At 42.8% G+C, this 21410-nt stretch overlaps 2 protein-coding genes across 5 annotated transcripts in view; one reads left to right on the plus strand and one right to left on the minus strand.

Moving 5' to 3' along the window:
• Window positions 1-13061, minus strand: part of qtrt2 (queuine tRNA-ribosyltransferase accessory subunit 2) — a 49738-nt gene extending 36677 nt beyond the window's left edge. The window contains exons 1-4 of the mRNA XM_038802415.1: window positions 12937-13061; window positions 3077-3411; window positions 1998-2053; window positions 206-282 (exon numbers count right to left, since the gene is read on the minus strand). Coding sequence (XP_038658343.1) covers window positions 206-282; window positions 1998-2053; window positions 3077-3276 — 333 coding nt within the window. The 5' untranslated portion in view covers window positions 3277-3411; window positions 12937-13061. The remainder of the gene's footprint in view (window positions 1-205; window positions 283-1997; window positions 2054-3076; window positions 3412-12936) is intronic.
• A 2457-nt stretch (window positions 13062-15518) lies between these two features.
• Window positions 15519-21410, plus strand: part of ccdc191 (coiled-coil domain containing 191) — a 141860-nt gene continuing 135968 nt past the window's right edge. For 2 of the 4 annotated variants that reach the window (XM_038802416.1, XM_038802418.1), the window contains exons 1-3: window positions 15519-15632; window positions 20778-20816; window positions 20906-21047. In XM_038802416.1, the coding sequence (XP_038658344.1) occupies window positions 15534-15632; window positions 20778-20816; window positions 20906-21047 (280 nt within the window). In that variant the 5' untranslated portion in view covers window positions 15519-15533. Of the gene's footprint in view, window positions 15633-16179; window positions 16457-20777; window positions 20817-20905; window positions 21048-21410 lie in introns of those variants that run through there. The other 2 variants (XM_038802417.1, XM_038802419.1) reach the window with 2 other exon arrangements.

Below are 21410 nucleotides of genomic sequence, written 5' to 3' on the forward strand. Positions count from 1 at the left end.
AGATGAAAATATTGCTTTTGAACACGAGAGCATCAATACTGCATTCTGCAATTTTGGTATGAGCATGTTGTTCTCAAGTCAAATCGAACTGTAGTAATAACGATCAGCACTGCTGACAGCTTAGAAAACAAATTAAATAAAAGCAAGGCATGAAAAACCGTCAAGTATCAGCTAAATTGTGCTTCTACACTCATAGCTAACTTACTTTGTTTGTGTTGTATCCTGATGGACATCGACTGGCTGGGTCATGCAAAGAACAATACAGAACTGAGTCTGGCATACCTGTCATAAAGCAGACTAAAATAAATAACTTCTTTCAAATTGATCAAATGAGTAAACTCTGAAACCATCAATAACCAAGCTAAAACATTGTGGGAGTGCGCTGGAATTTGTATAGTGGCATTAGTGTTGTCGAAACGTATCCAAAACAAAAGTTTTACTTAGTGACAACATAAATCTTAAAATTCATTGGAGTAAAACTTGAGAGGGATTAGAAGATTAGAAGTGGAACATACATATTTATTGAAACTTAAAACAATTAATATTGTGTCAGACAGATTTGCCGAAAATGCATATTTGAAGACTAGGGTTTCAAGACTTAATTTCTCTTTATTTCCGATTTCTAGCATTTTTACCTGTGCTCATTTTCAATTTGTTGAATTTTTTTTTATATAGTGCAAGGGGATTCATTAATAACTAACTATTCCAAGGGTGGTCAAACTTTCTGAACCTCAGAGCTGCATATAATAATCTTCAGACATTCGAGAGCTGTAAGTCCTGGGCAACGTTTACAGACAAATTTTTATTACCTATGACCATACAACTTGAGCCAAGCTCCTCGAGCATGTTCCGCCATTCTATGAGATCATGGCTTTCTGGCTGCAACCTCAACTCCACAATCCCGCTTATCCCCGAAAACCTTCCACACCCTTCCTTATCAGGAATCTATCTACCTCTTCCTTAAAAATATTCAAAGACTCTGCTTCCAACGCCTTTTGAAGAAGAGCTCCAAAGACTCTCAACCTTCTGAGAAAAGTATTTTTTTCCCTCATCTCTGTCGTAAATAGATGACCCTTATTCTTAAAGTGGACCCTAGTACTAGATCTGCCTACAAGAGGAAACATCTTCACATCGACCCTGTCAAGACCCCTAAGGATCTTACATGTTTCAAACAAGTCACCTCTTATTCTTCTAAACGCTCAGCTTCAGTATTTTCCTTTCTAATTTTCCAGACTTCCTTCAACCTGCTTTTTTTCTCCCTTATCCTCCAGACTTGTTTTGCACAAAACTCAGATCATGGAAAAAACAAATCTGCTTCATTGACACACATCAGGGCTAGCACATGCGCACCACTTACTCTTCCAATGTGGATAATCGGTCAAGAGGTTTAAAAAAGAATTGATTTTACTTGAAAAGACGTTGTAACCTCCTACTGAACAATAAATTTCAACTTGGGCACTTATGTTCCAATACAATAGTCTTACATTCCTGATCTATATTAAACTGCTTCCTCACTTTCCAGACAGTGCTGCAAGTTAGCAATCAACAGCAAGAGGATGGGTTAGGGAGCTGGAGAAAGTGGCAATGATGCTTACATGCCCTATACAAGACGGCAGGAAACTACAAAAGGAATTTTGCAACTGCACTGGAATAAAAGGAATCAGCCACAATGTATGTGAAAGAACCACATAGCGGCTCACAACCCAGGGTTTGGCCGCCCCTGAACTATTTATTACAACCTGACTCACCTGATGAAGGAGCTGCACTCCGAAAGCTCGTGATTCGAAACAAACCTGTTGTAATTTAACCTGGTGTTGCAAGACTTCTTACTATTTATTACAAGATTTACCTGCATCAACACAGTATTTATGGATACTGCTGAATAACATGCTACACGAATCATAAAACTAGACATGTACAAATGATGTGGACAATCTGAAACATATTCTGGTGTGAATCGGGGAATAGCATGTTGGCCCACAGAACACAATGAATACCTATGAATTTTCCGATGCCTTGTTTATACTGCTCCAGAACTTCGTGGTGCTCAGCCCTGAGGGGAATAAAAATAAACAAATACTATTTATGCACCGAATAATACCGGAAATAAACAACATTATGATGTTTGGTAAGCTAAGATGCAGTGGTTAAAAATCACAATCTTGTTATTGCAAACTTGGTGAGATGTTTTTTATTAACACTATAAAATATAACAAGTGAACAGACAGCGACTGATCATGCAGTGGTTTATGGCATAAATGTAATAAAGGAAGATGAACTGGGTGGTGCAACAGATCAAAATACTTGTACTTCATCTGGGTGACCAGAATGTGTATCCAACCAGTTGGAGACCTCCTTTGTCTACTGGCTTGAACGCCATCAACATTCTCAATAAGGTTTCAACTCACAATTTCAATCAGTGTGAGGGATTAACTCATTAAATCAGAGGCAAGTCAGTAAATATAATTTACTCATTAACCCATAGCATATATGCATTTGCATTACTACAAATCATAGTAACAATAGTGCTGAACGAAGCACATAACCTATTTTATTCTATAATAATTTATTGAATAATGATTATGTTGATCCATGCAGCCAAGAGCTGAGATCATACAGAAAAGTCTTCCTCCAAAAGTCTTCTTCCTTCCTAGAGCAGATGATGTGGAGATGCTGGCGTTGGACTGGGGTGAGCACAGTAAGAAGTCTTACAAAACCTGGCATCTTACTTTTAAATATTCTTAAAAGTTAGCGGAAAATACAGGTATTTCAACCAACATTACAATAAAGCTAGGCATAGGACATCTGGCATCATTCACTGACACCAGGGCAATATGCAGTAAACATAAATGGTCTCACAGTGCATATACAGAGTTCCCAGACTCACTCTCGAACTGAAGGCAAAGGAACTTCTTTTGATGTACACACTTGAATTAATCCAACCCATGTCAACGTGGATCTTTAAATACTGGAACTTGTATTCGACAGAAGGATACTGTTATATTTCACCAGGTACTGACCATATTTGCATTAAACCCAAGGGCAAAAGAAAAAAGTGTTTTATACTTGCACATACAGTGTAGATAATGTCAGGTGCACAGGTTCAGGAACTCCTTCTATAAGGCTGAGTGTATCATGAGTCAGATGTGGAACTGTGCCTGTCCGGGTATAAAGCAGACAACCAGGAATGTTGATGCTTTTACTGCCATTCCGTCCTACTTCAATCAATTTACCATGGCGACATCCATTCACAACACCGGAGAGGATTAATTTCATCTTTCTGGTTAAAACACCTCATGTGTGCGCAGTTTGGATAGGTAGATCTTTTACTGCATGCAGGCAGACTGCTAAATATGTCGGCTGCCAGAAGTTTGCATGAAACATGAAAGGTACACAATTGTGATGCAGCTTCTGTGAAAAGATAAAGGGAAACAAATAATTACTACATGTTTCCTCCACTTTTATCCAAAGTTTTCTACACCACTTTTATCCAAAGTAAATTCATACTTTCTAACATCGTGAAAATTGTCACCCAATTTTACCAAGTGACAGTGGCGTTTTACGTGCCTATAATCAGCAACAGATGTCAGCACCACGGTACAGGACAATTGTCTGTGTCACCTCCAAGAATCCTCCATCCTGGCCAAGTGAAGAGTAAGATGCCTGCTCTGTCCTGACAAAGCCTTATTCTCACTTCAGCAGAGCAAACCTACTGCACCAACAAGAATTGCATTTCCCACCCAAATCATCACAAAGCTCCATTGGAGTGGCCCAAACTACAGGAAATTCCGTGTTGTCAGCTCTATGTTTCTCCTGTGAATTTATGAACTTTATCCATCATTTGGTCAGAAAATAAGTTTAATCTAAAACTACGTCAACCTCACCGACATTAAAGTTTATTCCGCAATCATCAGTTGAACTCCATCAATGCCGAGCCCCCAAGAAGCATCATCTTTCATGATTAATATTTAATTCCTTTCTTTAACTTTTCTTTATTTACACATCCTTTATCAATATTTGAGTCCTATGTTTGTTCGGCTTCACTTTTTGCCTTTTTTTTTACTCTTAATGAATTTATCTATTTCATTTATATCTTCTTCTATTTACTTTGTCATCATCAGTCTTTCTGCTTTTGATGTACAGTCCCCAATGTACCTAGTTCATCCCAGGATAAGCTCGCAACATTCACAGCACTCTTAGAACCAAAAGAGCTAGATTACAATTCCTTTAATGATGAAACTATGAAACAAATTTCCATTTATTACAGATATTGTGAAACTCAGCAACCTTTACAAAGCTTTTGAAACTGGGATAAAGAACCATGGCTGCAGATATTAAAAAGGGGAATGAGGTAACTCTGGAAATCGGGATTAGGAGACACCAGGCTTGGTTTCTAAAAGTCTGGAGGTTGCAGGAGGAAAAAATACCACGGTCTAAGAAAAAATGAGGGATTATCTCCGACAGAACCCCTCCTCAAACAACTTTCAGAATAGTAAATATAATGTGATGTCACCTGATCACTATAAATATATAAACCAATCGTGACCATGAGTAGGCCTTTCAATCCCCTATGCCTGCTCTGTCTTTTGATAAGATCATAGCTGATCTAATTGTGGCCTCAACTCCATTTGCCTATCTACCCCCTATACTCTTTCACTCCCTTATCAGTCAAGAATCTACCTAGCTCAGCCTTAAAAATATTCAATCACCCTGCTTCCACTGCTTTCGGGGGAAGAGAATTCCACAGTTTCAGAACCAAGCGATAAAAATTATCCTTGTCGTGGTCTTAGATAGGAGACCTCTTATTTTTAAACTGTGTTTTAAACTGTGTTCTAGTCTCTCCCATAAAGGGAAACACCCTTCCAGCATCCACTATCAAGATCCTTCAGGATCTTGCATGTTTCAATATTATCACCTCTCAATATTCTGAACTCCAATGGATACAGGCCCAACCTGTCCAGCTTTTCACCACAATATAACCCTTTATCCCATGAATCAGTCAAGTGAACCATCGCTGCAATGCTCCCAAAAGTTATATCCTTTCTTACATAAAAAGACCACAACTGTACACCGTATTTCAGATGTGATCTCAACAACAGCCTGCACAACTGTAGCAAATCTTCCCTACTTTTATATTCCATTCCCTTTGCAGTAAATTACAACATTCCATTTACGTTCCTAATCGCTTGCTGTACCCGCATAGATTCATATACCACGATACTCGGATCCCTCTGTACCGAGTTTTGCAATCTCTCTACATTTAAATAATACGTTGCCAAAGTAATAAGTTCATGTTTTCCCACATTATACTTCATCTGACAAATTTTTGGCTACTCACTTTACCTATCTATATCCTTTTGCAGTCTCCTTATGTCTTCTTCACAGCTTATTCTCCTATGTCTCTTTGTGTCATCAGCAAATTTAGCAACCATGCATTTGATCCCTTCATCCAGGTCATTGACATGGAATGAAAAGAGGCCCTAGCACTGATCTGTATGGAAATCCACTCCTACATCTTGCCAACACGAAATGTCATTTATTCCTACTCTATTTCCTATTAACTAACAGCTATCTATGCTGATGTGTCACCCCCTACTCACAGTACTTTGTGTAGCAACCTATGCTATGACACATTGCCAAATGCCTTCTGGAAATCCACGTCCAGTACTATTTTCTGATTCACTTCCTATTCACCGTTACTCTTGTAATCTTGGTAATGTCTAGGTACCACAATCCGTTATCTTGATTTGTTAGTTTTAAAAGACCTTGCAAAAATTTCCCACTGAAAGCTCCCTCCGTCTATGCTTTACTCCTGCTGTCATACTCTAGTGCATCAAATAGATTTTGGGAGCATTCATCACTTCCCAAGTAATTAAATTCTGGTGTCAAATTTAATATACGCTTCTGATAAGAGTGACATTAATGTTGCTGAGTTTACCTATGGCTGGCAATACCCAAAAATTAAACAGCTCATATTTACATGATGTGTCTCACTACTAAACTTTAGTGCTTTCGAAGAGCATTATCACACAAAATGTGGCACGGAGTTACACGAGGAGATATTCGGATAGATGACCAAAAGCTTGGTCAAAGTAGGTTTTGAGGAGCCTATTAAGGAGGAGAGAAAGACAGAAAGGTTTACAAGTATTTTTGCTACTGCCTGCATTAACCTGTGAAGTCTTAGAGTCATACAGCACAGAAAAGACGCTTCACCTCATCGAGTCCACCAACAATAACTACCCTATCTCACTCCAATACCACTTACTTGTCCCATATCCTTGAAAATGATGGTGTTTCAAATGCTCATCCAAGTGCTTTTTAAAGGTTGTGAGGTTTCTGGCCTCCACTACCTTCCCAGCCAGTGCATTCCAGATTATCACCACCCTATAAGTGATAACTTTTCTCAAATCCCCTCTGAATCTCCTGCTCCTCACCTTAAAACCATGCCCGCTTGTGATTAACCCCATCAACCAAGAGGAATAGCTGCTTCCTATTTACCCTGTCCAAACCCCTCAGAATCTTATACAGCTCAATCATATCCGTCCTCAACCTTCTCTGCTCCAAAGAAAACAATCTAAGCCTATCTAGTCTCTCTTTAAAGCTCAGATGGGTCTAGGACAACTCATCGCCGCCGACTCATCGCCAGCCCAACTCATCGCCAGCCCAACTCATCGCCAGCCCAATAAAAACAGTACAGTCAACAGACTTCTTAACAGCGCTCTGGAGTGAATGGAATCTATTTAAACCAACAGACTTCTTAACAGCACTCTGGAGTGAATGGAATCTATTTAAACAATTTAAACCTATAGAAAACAAAGGACATTTTAAAATATTTTTCAGTAAATTGGCTCTATTTAAAAAGTGCCCAATATAAAAACGATTGTATTTAACCAGAGACGGACGGAAAAATGCATCTAAACTGCATTTTACCACTGGTCGGCTGAGACAGACACTCCAATACAAATCAGATACAATGAGAAATTTCTGGTTTGAGAGGTAGAATTTAATAAAGACTTCTGTCACACTGCAAGGTTTGGCGAAATACTACGGTGCTTTGTAGAAAAAAGCTTGTCCTTACTTATGTCCATTACACAACATAATTATTTTGAGGCTGTTCACAGATTTTCTTCTTTAAATGTGAATAAAGGGGCTCTTAATGGTCATGTGCTGAAATGTTGGTTTAAATAGATTCCATTCACTCCAGAGCGCTGTTAAGAAGTCTGTTGACTGTACTGTTTTTATTGGGCTGGCGATGAGTTGGGCTGGCGATGAGTTGGGCTGGCGATGAGTTGGGCTGGCGATGAGTTGACTGGCGATGAGTTGGGCTGGCGATGAGTCGGCGGCGATGAGTTGTCCCATTCCCGCTCAGATGCTCCATCCCAGGCAACATCCTGGTGAATCTTCACTGAACCCCCTCCAGCGCAATCGCCTCCTTCCTATAGTGATGTGACCAGAACATCTCACAGTACTCCAGTTGTGGCGTAACAAAACAATCTAAGCCTACCTAGTCTCTCCTTATAGTTCAGATGCGTCCCAGGCAACAACCTGGTAAATCCCCTCTGTACCACTACCACCCCCCGCTTCCAGTGCAATCACCTCCTTCCTTTGGTGAGGTGACCAAACTGCACACAATACTCCAGCTGTGGCCTAACCAACATTCTGTACAGCCCTGGCAAAACTTCCTTGTTCTTATAATCTATGCCATGACTGATAAAGGCATATGCCTTAACTACCCACTTCACCCGCTCTGCCACTTTCAGGGATCTGTGAACAATTACCCCAAGATCCATCTGTTCCTCTGAGCTTCCTAGTGTCCTGCCATTCATTACATACTCCATTGTCACTTTCTTCTTCCAAAGTGTATCACGTTGCACTTATCAGGATTAAATACCATCTGCTACTACTCTGCCCATCTGACCAACCTATCGATATCATCCTGTAGCCTATGACCCTCTTCTTCACTAATCTTGGTGTCAACTGCAAACTTATTTATCATTGCCAGTTTCGGATCCATCTCGACAAGTTTCCTTGAATGTGCTTCAACCTTCTCAATCAATCTCCTTTGTGGGACCTTGTTAAAGTCTTCGCTAAAATCCACATAAACTACATCAACTGCACTTCCTTCATCCACACTCTCGGTCACTTTATCAAATTTGTTAGGCATGACCTCCCCCTCACAAAACCATGCTGACTAACTCTAACCAACCCATGCCTTTCCAAGTGGAAATTAATTATCTCCTTCAGAATTTTCTCTAATTGTTTCCCTACACAGGCCTCTAATTCCCCAATTTATCTCTACCACCCTTCTTGAAAAGTGGAATAATATTAGCTGTTCTCCAGTTCACTGTCACTTCAACCCCCCCCCCCCCCCCCCCCCCCCCCCCCCCGGACCAGAGAGGAATTACAAACATGTGTCAGAGCCCCAATAAATTTATTTTTTTAAGCCCGTCAAAGCCTAAATACCTCCTCACTTCCTATGTCAAGCTGCTCAAGGTCCTCACCATCCCAATTCCTGAATTCTGTACCTACGTCACCCTCTCCCTGCGTGAGGACTGATGAGAAGTATTCATTTGACACCCTAGCAATGTCCTGCGGCTTCACATGCAGATTGTCCCTTGGTTCTAATGGGCCCTACTCTTCCCCTTAATGTAGTTATAAAATGTCTCGGGGTTCACCCTAATCTTATTTACAAGTCATTTTTCATGCTCCCTTTTTGTTCTTCTAATTGCTTTCTTAAGTTCACTCTTGCATTTCCTACATTCCTCTAGGGCCATTGTTGAATTTCTCCCTTTGGACTTGATAAAAGTTTTTCTCTTCCTCTTTATCCAGTCCTGGATTGATTTGAAGTGAAAGGTCCTTCTTGTTATTTGTATAAAGGGACACAAGAATGTTTGGTAGATTGGGAAGAACATTGAGTCTGACAGTTTTAATAAATGGCAAACAGCGTTTGCCAGAAGTTGCAGATTTTCTGTGAAAATTTAGTGCAGATGAACGTTTGGAAGTAAATCTGCAGAACCAAGCCTGTTTCATGCTCTTAGAGAACATCAGAGGTTTACAGTACAGAAGCAAGAGGCTATTAGGCACCTGTCTTGTGCTGGTTCTTTGCTAGAGCAATGGGCTAATCACACATTTCGATATCTTGCACTACTTCAAATATTTATTCACTTTTCCCTTAAAAAATGTAATAACCAATCTAACCCAGTGTTTTTCAAACTTTTTGCCCGGATCCATTTTTACGAATCGGCCATCCTTTGGGACCCAAGTCGGACTACATTCGCGACCCACCATTTTCTCGTACTTTTAATATGTACGGTAAACCTGGGTTTATATTCTATAGTTTAGAGTAGCGAAGAATGAGAAATGGCCTAATCGAAACAGGCATTATTCTCTCAGGACACTACAGAACATATGCAGAACGTAAGCTTTCCTCAAATGGGTGGATTACGGCGTGGGATATAGTCTGAAAATTACAATGTGATGATTATAGACATAGATGAGGAGGAATTACTTAACTCAAAGTATTGTGAATCTTTTTAATCTCTAAAATTCACTGTCAATGAGAGTTCTACAGGCTCAGCCATTGAGCATTTTCAAGACAGATGCAGGAAGACTGAATTGAATTTTTAAAAAAATCTTCTGCGTGCTGATGCCAGGAGGAGGCGATGTTTCTCTCTGGGTATGTGCAGCGTGCCGGCATTTTTAAAGCCGGTCACAGCCGTCATTTTTAAAGCCACTTGGAGCCGGCATTTTTAAAAGCCGGCTGCTGTGGCCGTTGTGCCTGAATTCCCGCGATCAGGAACGCCACGATGGATGGCTCCCGACCCTCCCGTGAGTCGCGACCCCCACCTTCCCGACTAATCTAGATTACCCTCAAGACCCTTACTGTCAATGAGGACAAATGAGAACACTACCAGGGGGACCTGGCTAACCACGCCCACATGCTTTGCACCTGCCCAGACTTGTCGGGTTCTGGGCACCCTTCTTTGAGGCAATGTCCGGGGGGGGGGGGGGGGGGGGGGGGGGGAGTGGAGCCATGCCCAAAAGTGGCAGTCTTCAGGGTTTCAGATCAGCCAGAACTGAAGGGGGAGGTGGGTGGGGGGGCGGCGATGCCTTAGCTTTTGCCTCCCTAATTGCCCGCCGAAGAATGCTGCTCAGCTTGCGATCGGCAGCACCACCCAAAGCTGTTGACTGACCTGTCGGAATTCCTCCAACTGGACAAGATAAAATTTGCCATCCATGGGTCGGAAGCGGGTTTCCACAGCACGTGGAAGCCAGTCATCAACTTGTCCCAAGACCTGCCCATAGCCAGCAACCAGTCGGATCGCAAAGGAAAGAGAAGGGGGGGAGGGGGAGGGGAGAGAGTGAGTGAGGGGGTAAGGGAACAGGAGTGAGGGAGGCATGGTAGCACAGCGGTTAGTTAGCATAGTTGCTTCATAGCTCCAGGGTCCCAGGTTCGATTGCCGGCTTGGGTCACTGTCTGTGCGGGGTGTGCATTCTCCCTGCGTCTGCTTGGGTTTCCTCCCACAGTCCAAAGACGTGCAAAACATAGATGTAACATAGAATTTAGAGTGCAGAAGGAGGCCATTCAGCCCATCGCGTCTGCACCGGCTCTTGGAAAGAGCACCCTACCCCCTATCCAAGGTCAACACCTCCACCCTATCCCCATAACTCAGTAACCCCACCCAACGCTAAGTGCAATTTTGGACACTAAGGGCAATTTATCATGGCCAATCAACCTAACCCGCACATCTTTGGACTGTGGGAGGAAACCGGAGCACCCGGAGGAAACCCACGCACACACGGGGAGGATGTGCAGACTCCGCACAGACAGTGACCCAAGTGACATAGCCACAGGAGACAGGCCTGAGGGCAAACAGGAAAAGGCAGTGGGAAGCATCAACACACTGGGCAAGACAGGGTGGCCAAAGGGGGCCCACAGGCACATTTTGTTGGGGGGGGGGGGGGGGGGGGGGGGGGGGGAAGAGAGAGAGAGAGAGAGAGAGAGAGAGAGAGAGAGAGAGAGAGAGAGAGAGAGAGAGAGAGAGAGAGAGAGAGAGAGAGAGAGAGAGAGAGAGAGAGAACATTAAATATGTATAATCATCCTGGTTTGTGTGTATTGTTTTTGTTTTCTTCTCGCTCTTCTTTGGATTATCACTCACTTGTAATTTGCAATTTTTCTTTGCCTGCTTTGCTCAATACTATGCACGGTAATGAAACTTGTAAACTTAAAGTGTGAACTGGAATGCGTAACATAAAAATGTGAAAATCAAAAACATTTTTAAAAATCTGTCCATCTCAATCTTGAACATGCTAAATGACCCAGCCTCGACAGTAAAGTATTCATGGAACATAAATTCTGTGCTAGAAGTGTGGTTAGGGGGGCAGCACGGTAGCGCAGTGGACAGCACTGCTGCCTCACAGCACCGCGGCACCAGGTTCAATCCCAGCTCTGGGTCACTGTCTGTGTGGAGTTTGCACATTCTCCCTGTGTTTGCGTGGGTTTCGCCCCCACAGCCCAAAGATGTGCACACTAGGCGGATTGGCCACTCTAAATTGTCCCTTAATTGGAAAAAACAAATTGGGTAGTCTAAAATTTTAAAATATATAGTTTTTAAAAAAGAAGTGTGGATAGGACTGCTTGTTAGTAACTATTTGAACAGCTAATTCAAAATCTAAATACTAAATATTAATACTTGTAGACTGCAATGCTCTAACTCTTCCAAAGCTCAAGCAGAAATGAGAACATTATTAAAATGGAGCTCAAGTAGGCAACAACAGTAATATTCTGTCCACTTCAGAAAAATGTGGAGAGGTGGAGCTAGAAATTTTATTTCTTTAGTGCTTTTCAAAGTGTTCTGCTAATTTCTGTGCCATAAACCATAAGACAAAGGAGCAGAATTGGGCTATTTGGTCCATCGAGTCTGCTCCACCAATCATGGTGGATATTTTTCTCATCTCCATTCTCCCGCCTCCTCCCCATAACCCCTTGTACCAACAATCACACCTCAACCAGCACCACCAAAAGCAGGCTGAGTAGTCATTTATCACATTGCTGTTTGGGGAACCTAGTCATGCACAAACTGACTACTGCATTTGCCTGCAAACTTCAAAATTAATGTATTGGCTGTGAAGCACTTGAGATATCCCAAGAACATGAATAAAATAACTATTAACTTTCACATGCCTTTGGCTCCTATGTACCTGAGATTGCATCATATTCATCGCCTGATCCACCAGAACAAATATCTTTTAGACTCATACAATGGAAATTATTTAAATGGCAAATCTATTCGACCCCTTTTAGTCCCTGCAGAAAATAATTAAGTGTCAAACTAATATTCTTAACAATCTCAGCAATTAATGAACACATTTCAGTTACAGTCTGAACCTTTCTTTCCAAACGTGGATTAAGTTTGCCACTTGGCAGACTTTAAACACTATTGGCTAATCATGTTCGCTGATAACTGCTACCAGACCTGTTGAGCTTTTCCTATGATCTGGCTTCTTTTAACAAAGTTCAAATTCTCAAACTGCAGAAGTGGCATTTGAATTTACGGACTCTAGATTAGTTACTTGATCCAGTTACTTTCAAACACTAATCTACCTGGTTATATCAATATGTTACAGCAGTAACGTATAGGAAATATGCAGATTTCAAAACCGATGTGGTGCTCCTATTTCAGGTTTTTTTTTTGTCAGTGATCTGTGCGATATATAGAGCTCCGGAGTGAGCTGCAGCGAGCAAAATTCACCAACTTCCACTGACTATGGTCAGCTCCCAATCTGACCATCCGGGACAAACTCCAGCCTGATGGAAGGGTTGGGAGTGGGTCTGCTGTAGATATCATGTATTCGGCTTACTTTTAAAGCCCTGACGATGTAAGTACATATCCTACAGGAAACACCAGCAGCCATACTAATAAAGAGATACCTCACCTGCACATGGTCACCGAAATATCCCAGCAACCACTCCGAGCGCCCAGCTAATCATCAACGGCCGGAAGCTTCCCGTTGTCATGTGAGAATCGGCTTTGGCACGTCATCCGGGGACTTCCGAGCGATCCCCCGGAGCAGGCGCGGCAGCCGGCGCTCCTTCGGCGGTCTGTGAATGGAGCCCTCGGAGCATGCGCATCAGCCGGCGTTCCTTCTCGCGGCGGTCTGGGAATGGAGCCCTCCGAGCATGCGCAGCAGCCGGCGCGCCTTCTCGCGGCGGTCTGGGAATGGAGCCCTGGGAGTGGGAGCTGGCGTTCTGCTTGCCGCGGTTCCGAAGGACGTGCGCAGCCTCCCACGTGGTGGACATCGAAGCGGACTGCTGGCACGATTTGATTTGATTTATTGTCACATGTGCTGAACTACAATGAAAAATGTTTTTCTGCGGCCGAGGGAACGTACAGACACAGTACATTGACAAACAGTGATTGGTTACAGTGCGGAACAAGGGGCCAAACAAAGCAAATACATGAGTAGTGAGAGAAGAAGAGGATGGGGAGAAACCATTTCCATTGGCAGAGGGTTGAGAAACAGAGAGCACCGATTGAGGCAAGACTTCACTCAGCCAGTGGTTAGTAACTGGAATGGACTGCTGTAGAGTGCAGTGGAGGCAGAATCATTGGTTAGAATGGCACAGAAGGAGGCCATTCGTCCCATTATGTCTGCTATCCCTCTGCAAGAGAAATGCTGCCAGAACTGAAATGTGGACCATGTCTATGTTACGTGTTATAATGTGGAGATGTCGGTGTTGGACTGGGGTGAACACAGTAAGAAGTCTTACAACACCAGGTTTCGTGTTTCGAAAGCTCGTGTTTGAAACAAACCTGTTGGACTTTAACCTGGTGTTGTTAGACTTCTTACTGTGCTTACGTGTTATAGACTGCACCCCCTTTTTAGTTTTCCTACCAATCTTTTGTTCGAGTTCTGTTTGCACTTCAGTCTCATAGAATCATAGAATTTACAGTACAGAAGGAAGCCATTCAGTCCATCGAGTCTGCAGTGGCCCTTGGAAAGAGCACCCTACTTAAGCCCACACCACCCTATCCCTGTAATCCCACCTACCCTTTATGTGAACACTAAGGGCACTAGGGGCTGGTTTAGCACAGGGCTAAATCGCTGGCTTTGAAAGCAGACCAAGGCATACCAGCAGCACGGTTCAATTCCCGTACCAGCCTCCCCGAACAGGTGCCGGAATATGGCGACTAGGGGCTTTTCACAGTAACTTCATTTGAAGCCTACTTGTGACAATAAGCGGTTTTCTTCTTTCTTTTTATTTAGCATGGCCAATCCACCTAACCTGCACATTTTAGGACTGTGGGAGGAAACAGAGCATCCGGAGGAAATCCACGCAGACACAGGCAGAACGTGCAGACTTCGCACAATCAGTGACCCAAGCCGCAAATCGAACATGGCACCCTGGAGCTGTGAAGCGACAGTGCTAACCACTGTGCTACCATGCCGTCATGCTCCTGGTCTATGGTCACCCGCTGCGGAGTGGGCAGGGAAGGCGGAGGACCTCCTTGTGAACCTGGGCCTGGCGAAGCGCGCCATTTATAGGTCCACGCAGGGGGCAACCGAGGGAGATGTCCGGCCAGACTGTCTGCCCCTCTTACGCAGCTACATTCGTGGCCGGTTGTCCGTGGAAAGGGAGCATACAGTGTCCATGGGCACCATCAAGGCCATCCGTGCCGGTGTGTACCAGAGGGGTTGGGGTGCTTTATTAACCGCTTTATTTCCACTCTTATTTGATGTCAGAGGTAGGTTCTTTACTGAGAAAGTGGTTGGGGCATGGATTGCACTTCCAGCTATGGTAGTGGAGTCGGACACTTTAGGAACATTCAAGCGGTTATTGGATAGGCATATGGAGTGCACTAGAATGATCGGGAGTAGGTTGATTTGATATTGGTTTCAGACTAGTTCGGCACAACATTGTGGGCCGAAGGGCCTGTACTGTGCTGTACAGTTCTATCTTTGTTATCTTCGGGCAGTGCCTCTCACAGCAGTGGCCCTTTTTTACTTTGTCCCTAAGTTTGTTTCTTCTATTTTGTTGGTAGACCTCAAGAGAGTGGCCAATGTACCTGCACATCTTTGGACTTTGGGAGGAAACGAGAGCACCCGGAGGAAACCCAGGCAGACACGAGAGAGAAAGTGCAAACTCCACACAGTGGAATTGAACCCCGGACCCTGGAACTGTGAGGCAGCAGTGCTAACATCACCGATTAGAACCATGTAACTCAGTGAGCCAAGCTAAAGTGTATAAAATACAGATCACTTTAATTCAATAAAAAAACAGATTATCCCCAATATGTTTCAATGTTATTCTCATGAGCATCTTTGCGAATTAAATGTAATGATTTTGGCTTTGTTTTCGGTGGATCCAAACAGCCGTTGGTCGTTGCCATGGCGATAACAGAGTCTGCGGCGCATCCAGGCGTTGGGCACAATGACCCATGGGGGTTGTAGTTGTTGATATGTTTCCACCCATGGGTGGTGATTGGGTTTCGGGAGCTGCGAACTACAATTCCCAGTATGCCTAGCGCGGCATGGAGGTGGCCATGTTTGTGCAGGAGGCGGAGATGGAGCGCCGCCGTTCGGAGCTGTTCCAGTGGAAGAGGTTCACTCACAACAAGCATGGGCCCAAGGTAATTACATTATTGTTTACCTCAGTCACGCATCAACTTTTAAAGAAGTTATAGCGTTTGTTCAGACTTAAAAAGAACGAACTTTTTCTGCCCAAACTTCCCGCTCACCATGTTAAAGAACCGACCGTAAGCTTTGCTCCCTCTTTCACATTCTCTCCACTGGCTTTTCCTTCACCTTCTGTCTCCCCTCTCCCATTCGTTTTCTCCATTTAGGTTCAATCTGTTCTCCCATGTGACCATAAATATCCCATGGCACGATTTCCAAAAATATAGTGGAGTTCTCCCTAGGCCATTTATCCCATGGCTATTCGTGGGACTGCTGTGCGTAAATTGACAGCTGTAATTCCTACATCACAACAGCGTCTGCACTTCGAAGGTACCTCTTTTGCAGCAAAGCGCTTTGGGACATGTTGAGGTTGTGAATAGTATGGTGGCTATATAAATGTAAATCTCTTTTTCACTCGTGTCTGTCAAACTCTTTCTTTCCTCTCTGTCGGTCTTTTGACTCTTAATTTCCCTTGCTTTTTCTCTCTCATTTCATCTTCAGAGATTTGGAAGCCGACTCGGTACTCTGATTACACGTCCCTGTAGAAATAATCTCACACCTGCCCTGTCTTGATGTGCAGAACAGAATTGGCCCTGAAGTTACGGGGCAGCCCAGGAAGAGAACTGGTTTGTGTCAAATGGCATTTCAAATCACTGTCATATTGGATTTGGAGCCATGCTCGATTCTGAGGAAACACACCTTGAGAATTGGTACAAGATGTTCAGGCAAAAGAAAAAATTGACTGAATTAGTGAGTCAAGGAGGTTCGGATGGCTCAGGTAATGAGGCACAGCAGGGATGGGCATATATATGCTGCCTAACCAGCGACGCCCACATCCCGTAAACAAATTTTAAAAAATGTTTGGGGAACTAACTGCAGTCAGATGGCTACCGCACTCTAATATAGTACTCCAAATGGACAGCTATTAGATTAATAAAGGTTACTTTCAGAAGATAGATAGGATTGTAAGCAATTATATGTGAGTATGTATTGGAGAATAGTAATTACTGCCAGCAGCAGCACTGCAGGGAACACATAACTGTCAGCTTGCCACTGTTCGGTTCATGCTTTTTACATCTTTTTCTCATGAAAATGCATTAATAATTTACCTAATCTGACCACATCTTATAAATTGAATTCTGAGGAACTCTTAAGAGGACCCGGGTTCGAAGCCCACGACTGCAGATGGTGAAATCTGAATTCAATTTTTAAAAATCTGAAATTAATAATGGCAATTAAACCATGGTCAATCATTGTTAAAAACCCATCTGGTTCACTAATATCCTTTAGGGAAGGAAATCTGCCTCCTTACCTGGCTGGCCTACATGTGGCTAGATCCATAGAAATGTGGTTGACTCTTAAAATGCCACTCAGTTCGGGGGCAATTGGGGATGGGCAACAAATGCTGGCTTTGGCTGTGATGCCTACATCCCATGAAAGAATAAAGAAAAAAATATTCTGCTTGTGCTGAATTTCTTATCAGAAGGAATATTTATAATATCTCCTGACAGTCTGGTTGGAGAAATGTTGCAATACTAGACTTGCCTTGTACAATTGCTGACCTGATTCAAATTGATTCACAGAAGCAAAAATACTGATAAAATGCAATTTAATCTATAAAGAATCAGGAAAACACTCCATAAGCAATTAATTTATGCAGTACTTTTACATTATAAAATAAGTTTCAAGGAACCTCACAAATGGTCAGGATTATAGGGAAAACCAATGCTGTGTGTTGAAGAGATGTGGATGAAAATTTCATCATAAAGATGGCGTTTGAAGAAGATTTTGAAAGGAAGGAAAAAAGCGTAGCAAAGTATTTTGGGACTGGTTTAGCACAGTGGGCTAAGACAGCTGGCTTGTAATGCAGAACAAGACCAGCAGCGCGGGTTCAATTTCCGTTCCAGCGTCCCTGAACAGGCGCCGGAATGTGGAACTAGGGGCTTTTCACAGTAACTTCATTGAAGCCTACTTGTGATAATAATGGATTATTATTATTAGTAGTATTTAGAAAGGGTGTTGAAGACATAACCCATGGTGCAAAGTAAAGGGGGGATACACACTCACACAGGCTAAAGTCAAAAATGCATGATGCAGGAGAGGTATAAGCTTGAAGGCGATTGTAGCAATGAAATGGGGAAAGCCATGGGAGGAATTATAAAATGAGGATGAAAAGATTAAGTCTATTACCTTCAGAAAGCCAGTGTAAGTCAGTGCAAATCAGCACGATGGACAAGAGGTCCAAATAAAGGTGACTTTATTTTGGAAAAGTAGGAAGTTTGTGGAGGAAAGGGAGGTGAGCGCAGAATACAGATGAATGAAATACAGATAATGGTTTCAGTGGCAGAAATATAAGGTAAGGCAGAGATCAGCAACCGTTTTGCAAATGGAAACAGCTGGTCTTGGTGCTGACTAAGACCTGTAATGTGAAGCTCAGCAATTGGGTCAAACAGTGATGGAACCATCAATTCACCAGACACGTGTTTCCGATATGAATCTAGGCTTTAATCGACTTACTACAGAGCCAGCCTCTATAACCCCCTCACTGAGAAGCCTTCGGACCTCTGCTCTGATAAATACCCTGTCCTGCAGGCTATACCGCCTGCTACGAGTGGCTACAGGTTTACAGTCCTTTGTGAGATTGGCGAAGAGAGGGGGGAGGGGTTTGCAGCGTAGCAAGGCTGCAGTATATGAACCGGTCGAGTTTAGTTGTGTAGAGATTCTGTGGCTCACCCTCGCGTGCAGTAGACTCAACTTCTGTTCCTCTGTCGTTTTGGCTGTGCTTGCTTCTGCCAGGTAGGCCTTGAAGCACCGCAGCCAGTGGGAGAAGATTTCTTTAGCCTCTGCATCCTGTGGGTTGAGTTCCAGGCGCCCAGGCTTGAGGGCTGATTCCATGATTGATCTTGAATGTTCTTATCTTAAGTCGATTAAATTGATGGAACCATCAATTCACCAGACACGTGTTTCCGATATGAATCTAGGCTTTAATCGACTTACTACAGAACCAGCCTGTTTCCCGTTGATGAACTCTCAGTGAACTGCAGGCTGACTCTGGACAAGGGTATTTATACAGCAGCACTAGGGGGTGGAGCCAAGGGTGGAGCCCTGTACAAGCTCCTGAGCATTCCCAGAGCTACTCCCCCTAGTGGTCGGATAACGCTACTGCGCTTGCAAAGACATAGTGTGAATTATCATATTACATTCACCACAAACAGCATGCCACATTTTCAGGTGATCTGATTCAGCTTGTGAATGTCTAGGAAGAAGAATGTTCAGTTGGAGGATACTGTTGCTTATCTAAATTGATGTTGAGACGGCTAGTGAACTAAAATCGATTGCAAAGGTGTCAAGATACAGTTGGTTTGCAGTGTATGCAGATTCTCTACTAAGAGTTGGTCAGGGATTGCAAAAGGTAGAGCACATGTTACCAGAAAACCAATGTAAACTCAGTCTTGGTTCTGGACCATTCCCCTTTGTGAGAGTGCATGCTAGCCCAGATTTCCTAACTTGTTTTCAACATCTACAGACCAAGAAGTCACCAATATGCCAGAAACACAATACAATTTTAGAAATACTATCCTCCTAATAATAATAATCTTTATTGTCACAAGTAGGCTTACATTAACACTGTGGAAAGCCCCAAGTCGTCACATTCCGGCGCCTGTTCAGGTACACGAAGGGAGAATTCAGAATGTCCAAATTACCTAACAGCATGTCTTTCAGGACTAGTGGGAGGAAACGAGTATCCGGAGGAAACCCTCGCAGACATGGGAAGAACGTGGAGACTCCGCAGTGACCCAGCCGGGAATCGAACCTGGGACCCTGGTGCTGTGAAGCCACAGTGCTAACCACTGCGCTACCATGCTGCCCTTCTGGTTGGCATTGTCCATCAAGCGTCACTAAATTAGATATAAAAGCAACAGTGCTGTTTTCCCCATGATGTCAACACTACTCTTAGACTCTGGGTCTATACTCGTTGGAGGTTAGAAGAATGAGGGGGGATCTAATTGAAACTTACAGGATACTTAGAGGCGTAGATTGAATGGACATGTAGAGGATGTCTGCACTGGTAGGAAAAACTATAACCCAAGGGCACGATCTCAGACTAAAAGGACGATCCTTTAAAACTGAAATGAGGAACAATTTCTTCAGCCAGAGGGTGGTGAATTTGTGGAACTCTTTGCCGCAGAAGGCTGTGGAGGCCAAATCACTGAGTCTCTAAGACAGAGATAGATAGGTTCTTGATTAATAAGGGGATCGTGGGTTATGGGGAGAAAGCAGGAGAATAGGGATGAGAAACATATCAGTCATGATTGAATAGCAGAGCAGACTCAATGGGCCAAATGGCTTCATTCTGCTCCTCTGACTTATGGTCTCATGATTTATATTGGAACGTAGTTTACTTAGTTAGACCAAAATAAATATTTTAAATTACTTCACAGATGCTAAATCATCTTTGCACCAGCACGACTGAGAGTACATCTATCAACACTGGTTAAAATTACAAGATTCAATTACAAGTTACAATGAATTCTATTGCTTGGAGAGCACGGATAAATATTTAACAAATAGAGCTCTCAACATAATAATAATGAAGACTGCATGTTTAAAATTGCTTGAAGAGCACCTAGGCAGATTTCCAGTTGCCATACGGATTCCAGAATGGAGCCAGCCAATGCAGATTCTTCACAATTAAAGCACTTGAATTAAATGAAACCCAATGTGGGTCTTTACTCCAAGTGCTTTATGTTTTCAGAATATGGTGTCAACAAGAAGATGGATTAAAATATGGTTTTAGTGATTCAGTTCCTCTTTGCACTGATAGCAACACATCAGGACCATCCAAAATCTATGATTGCATTACACATAAAGAATATTCATCTGTATTCTAATTTGTTAATATTTGACATCACTTAAGTTAAAATACAGTTTTACAATGTTAAAACATTTTCTCAATAAAGTATTTTAGTTTACAAAATTTGGCACTGGTGAACTAAATTGATTGCAAAGGTGTCAAGATTCAATTGGTTTGCAGTGTATGCAGGATCTCTACTAAATTATTGTACTGATATTGACAATGCTGTTATGTTTATATGCAGCCAAACATAGACCCTGATGATATCCAAAACTGGATTAAAGTGAGTATAATCAGCTGAATCCATGATGTCAGTTATTGTTTAATGAATTACTTAAATTGGAAAAAAATGATATGCGTTGTTTTTAATAGAGAGTGGAACGAGCATCTGAATGTGCTGTTGCAGAGGTATTTCCGTCAAAAAAGTCAAAAATGAATCCAAAAGCCAATGGTTATGTTATGGCCATGGAGACAATTGATCAGCTTCATGATCATGATGATGCCTACACTGAAGGTAAGTCACCCTTGAATGTCTGGCCCTGTGATGATCCTCAAACTAGAAATGTAAATCACAACAGGTGAATTAGAGTTGCAGAATTCTTTTAGCCCCAGTTTTCAAATCTACAGGTTGTGTGGAACCTTGCTAAGGGTGAGATCAAACCACAAAATCACATAATCCAGTCCGCATGCAATCCTGTCCCAAAAATACTACTGTGTAAATTTTATGGATGCACAGGTGTTGTCGCGGACTGGACAGAAAATTTGACAGACCATTTAAAGGTAAGAATTTCCGGTCTCAGGGCAGACGCAATCGGAAAATCCCACCCAGGGTAGTTCTTGGTTTTGGACCAGTGAAAGTGTCACCAAAGCTGCAGAA

This window comes from Scyliorhinus canicula, chromosome 7 (assembly GCF_902713615.1).
Source record: "Scyliorhinus canicula chromosome 7, sScyCan1.1, whole genome shotgun sequence".
Lineage (NCBI taxonomy): Eukaryota > Metazoa > Chordata > Chondrichthyes > Carcharhiniformes > Scyliorhinidae > Scyliorhinus > Scyliorhinus canicula.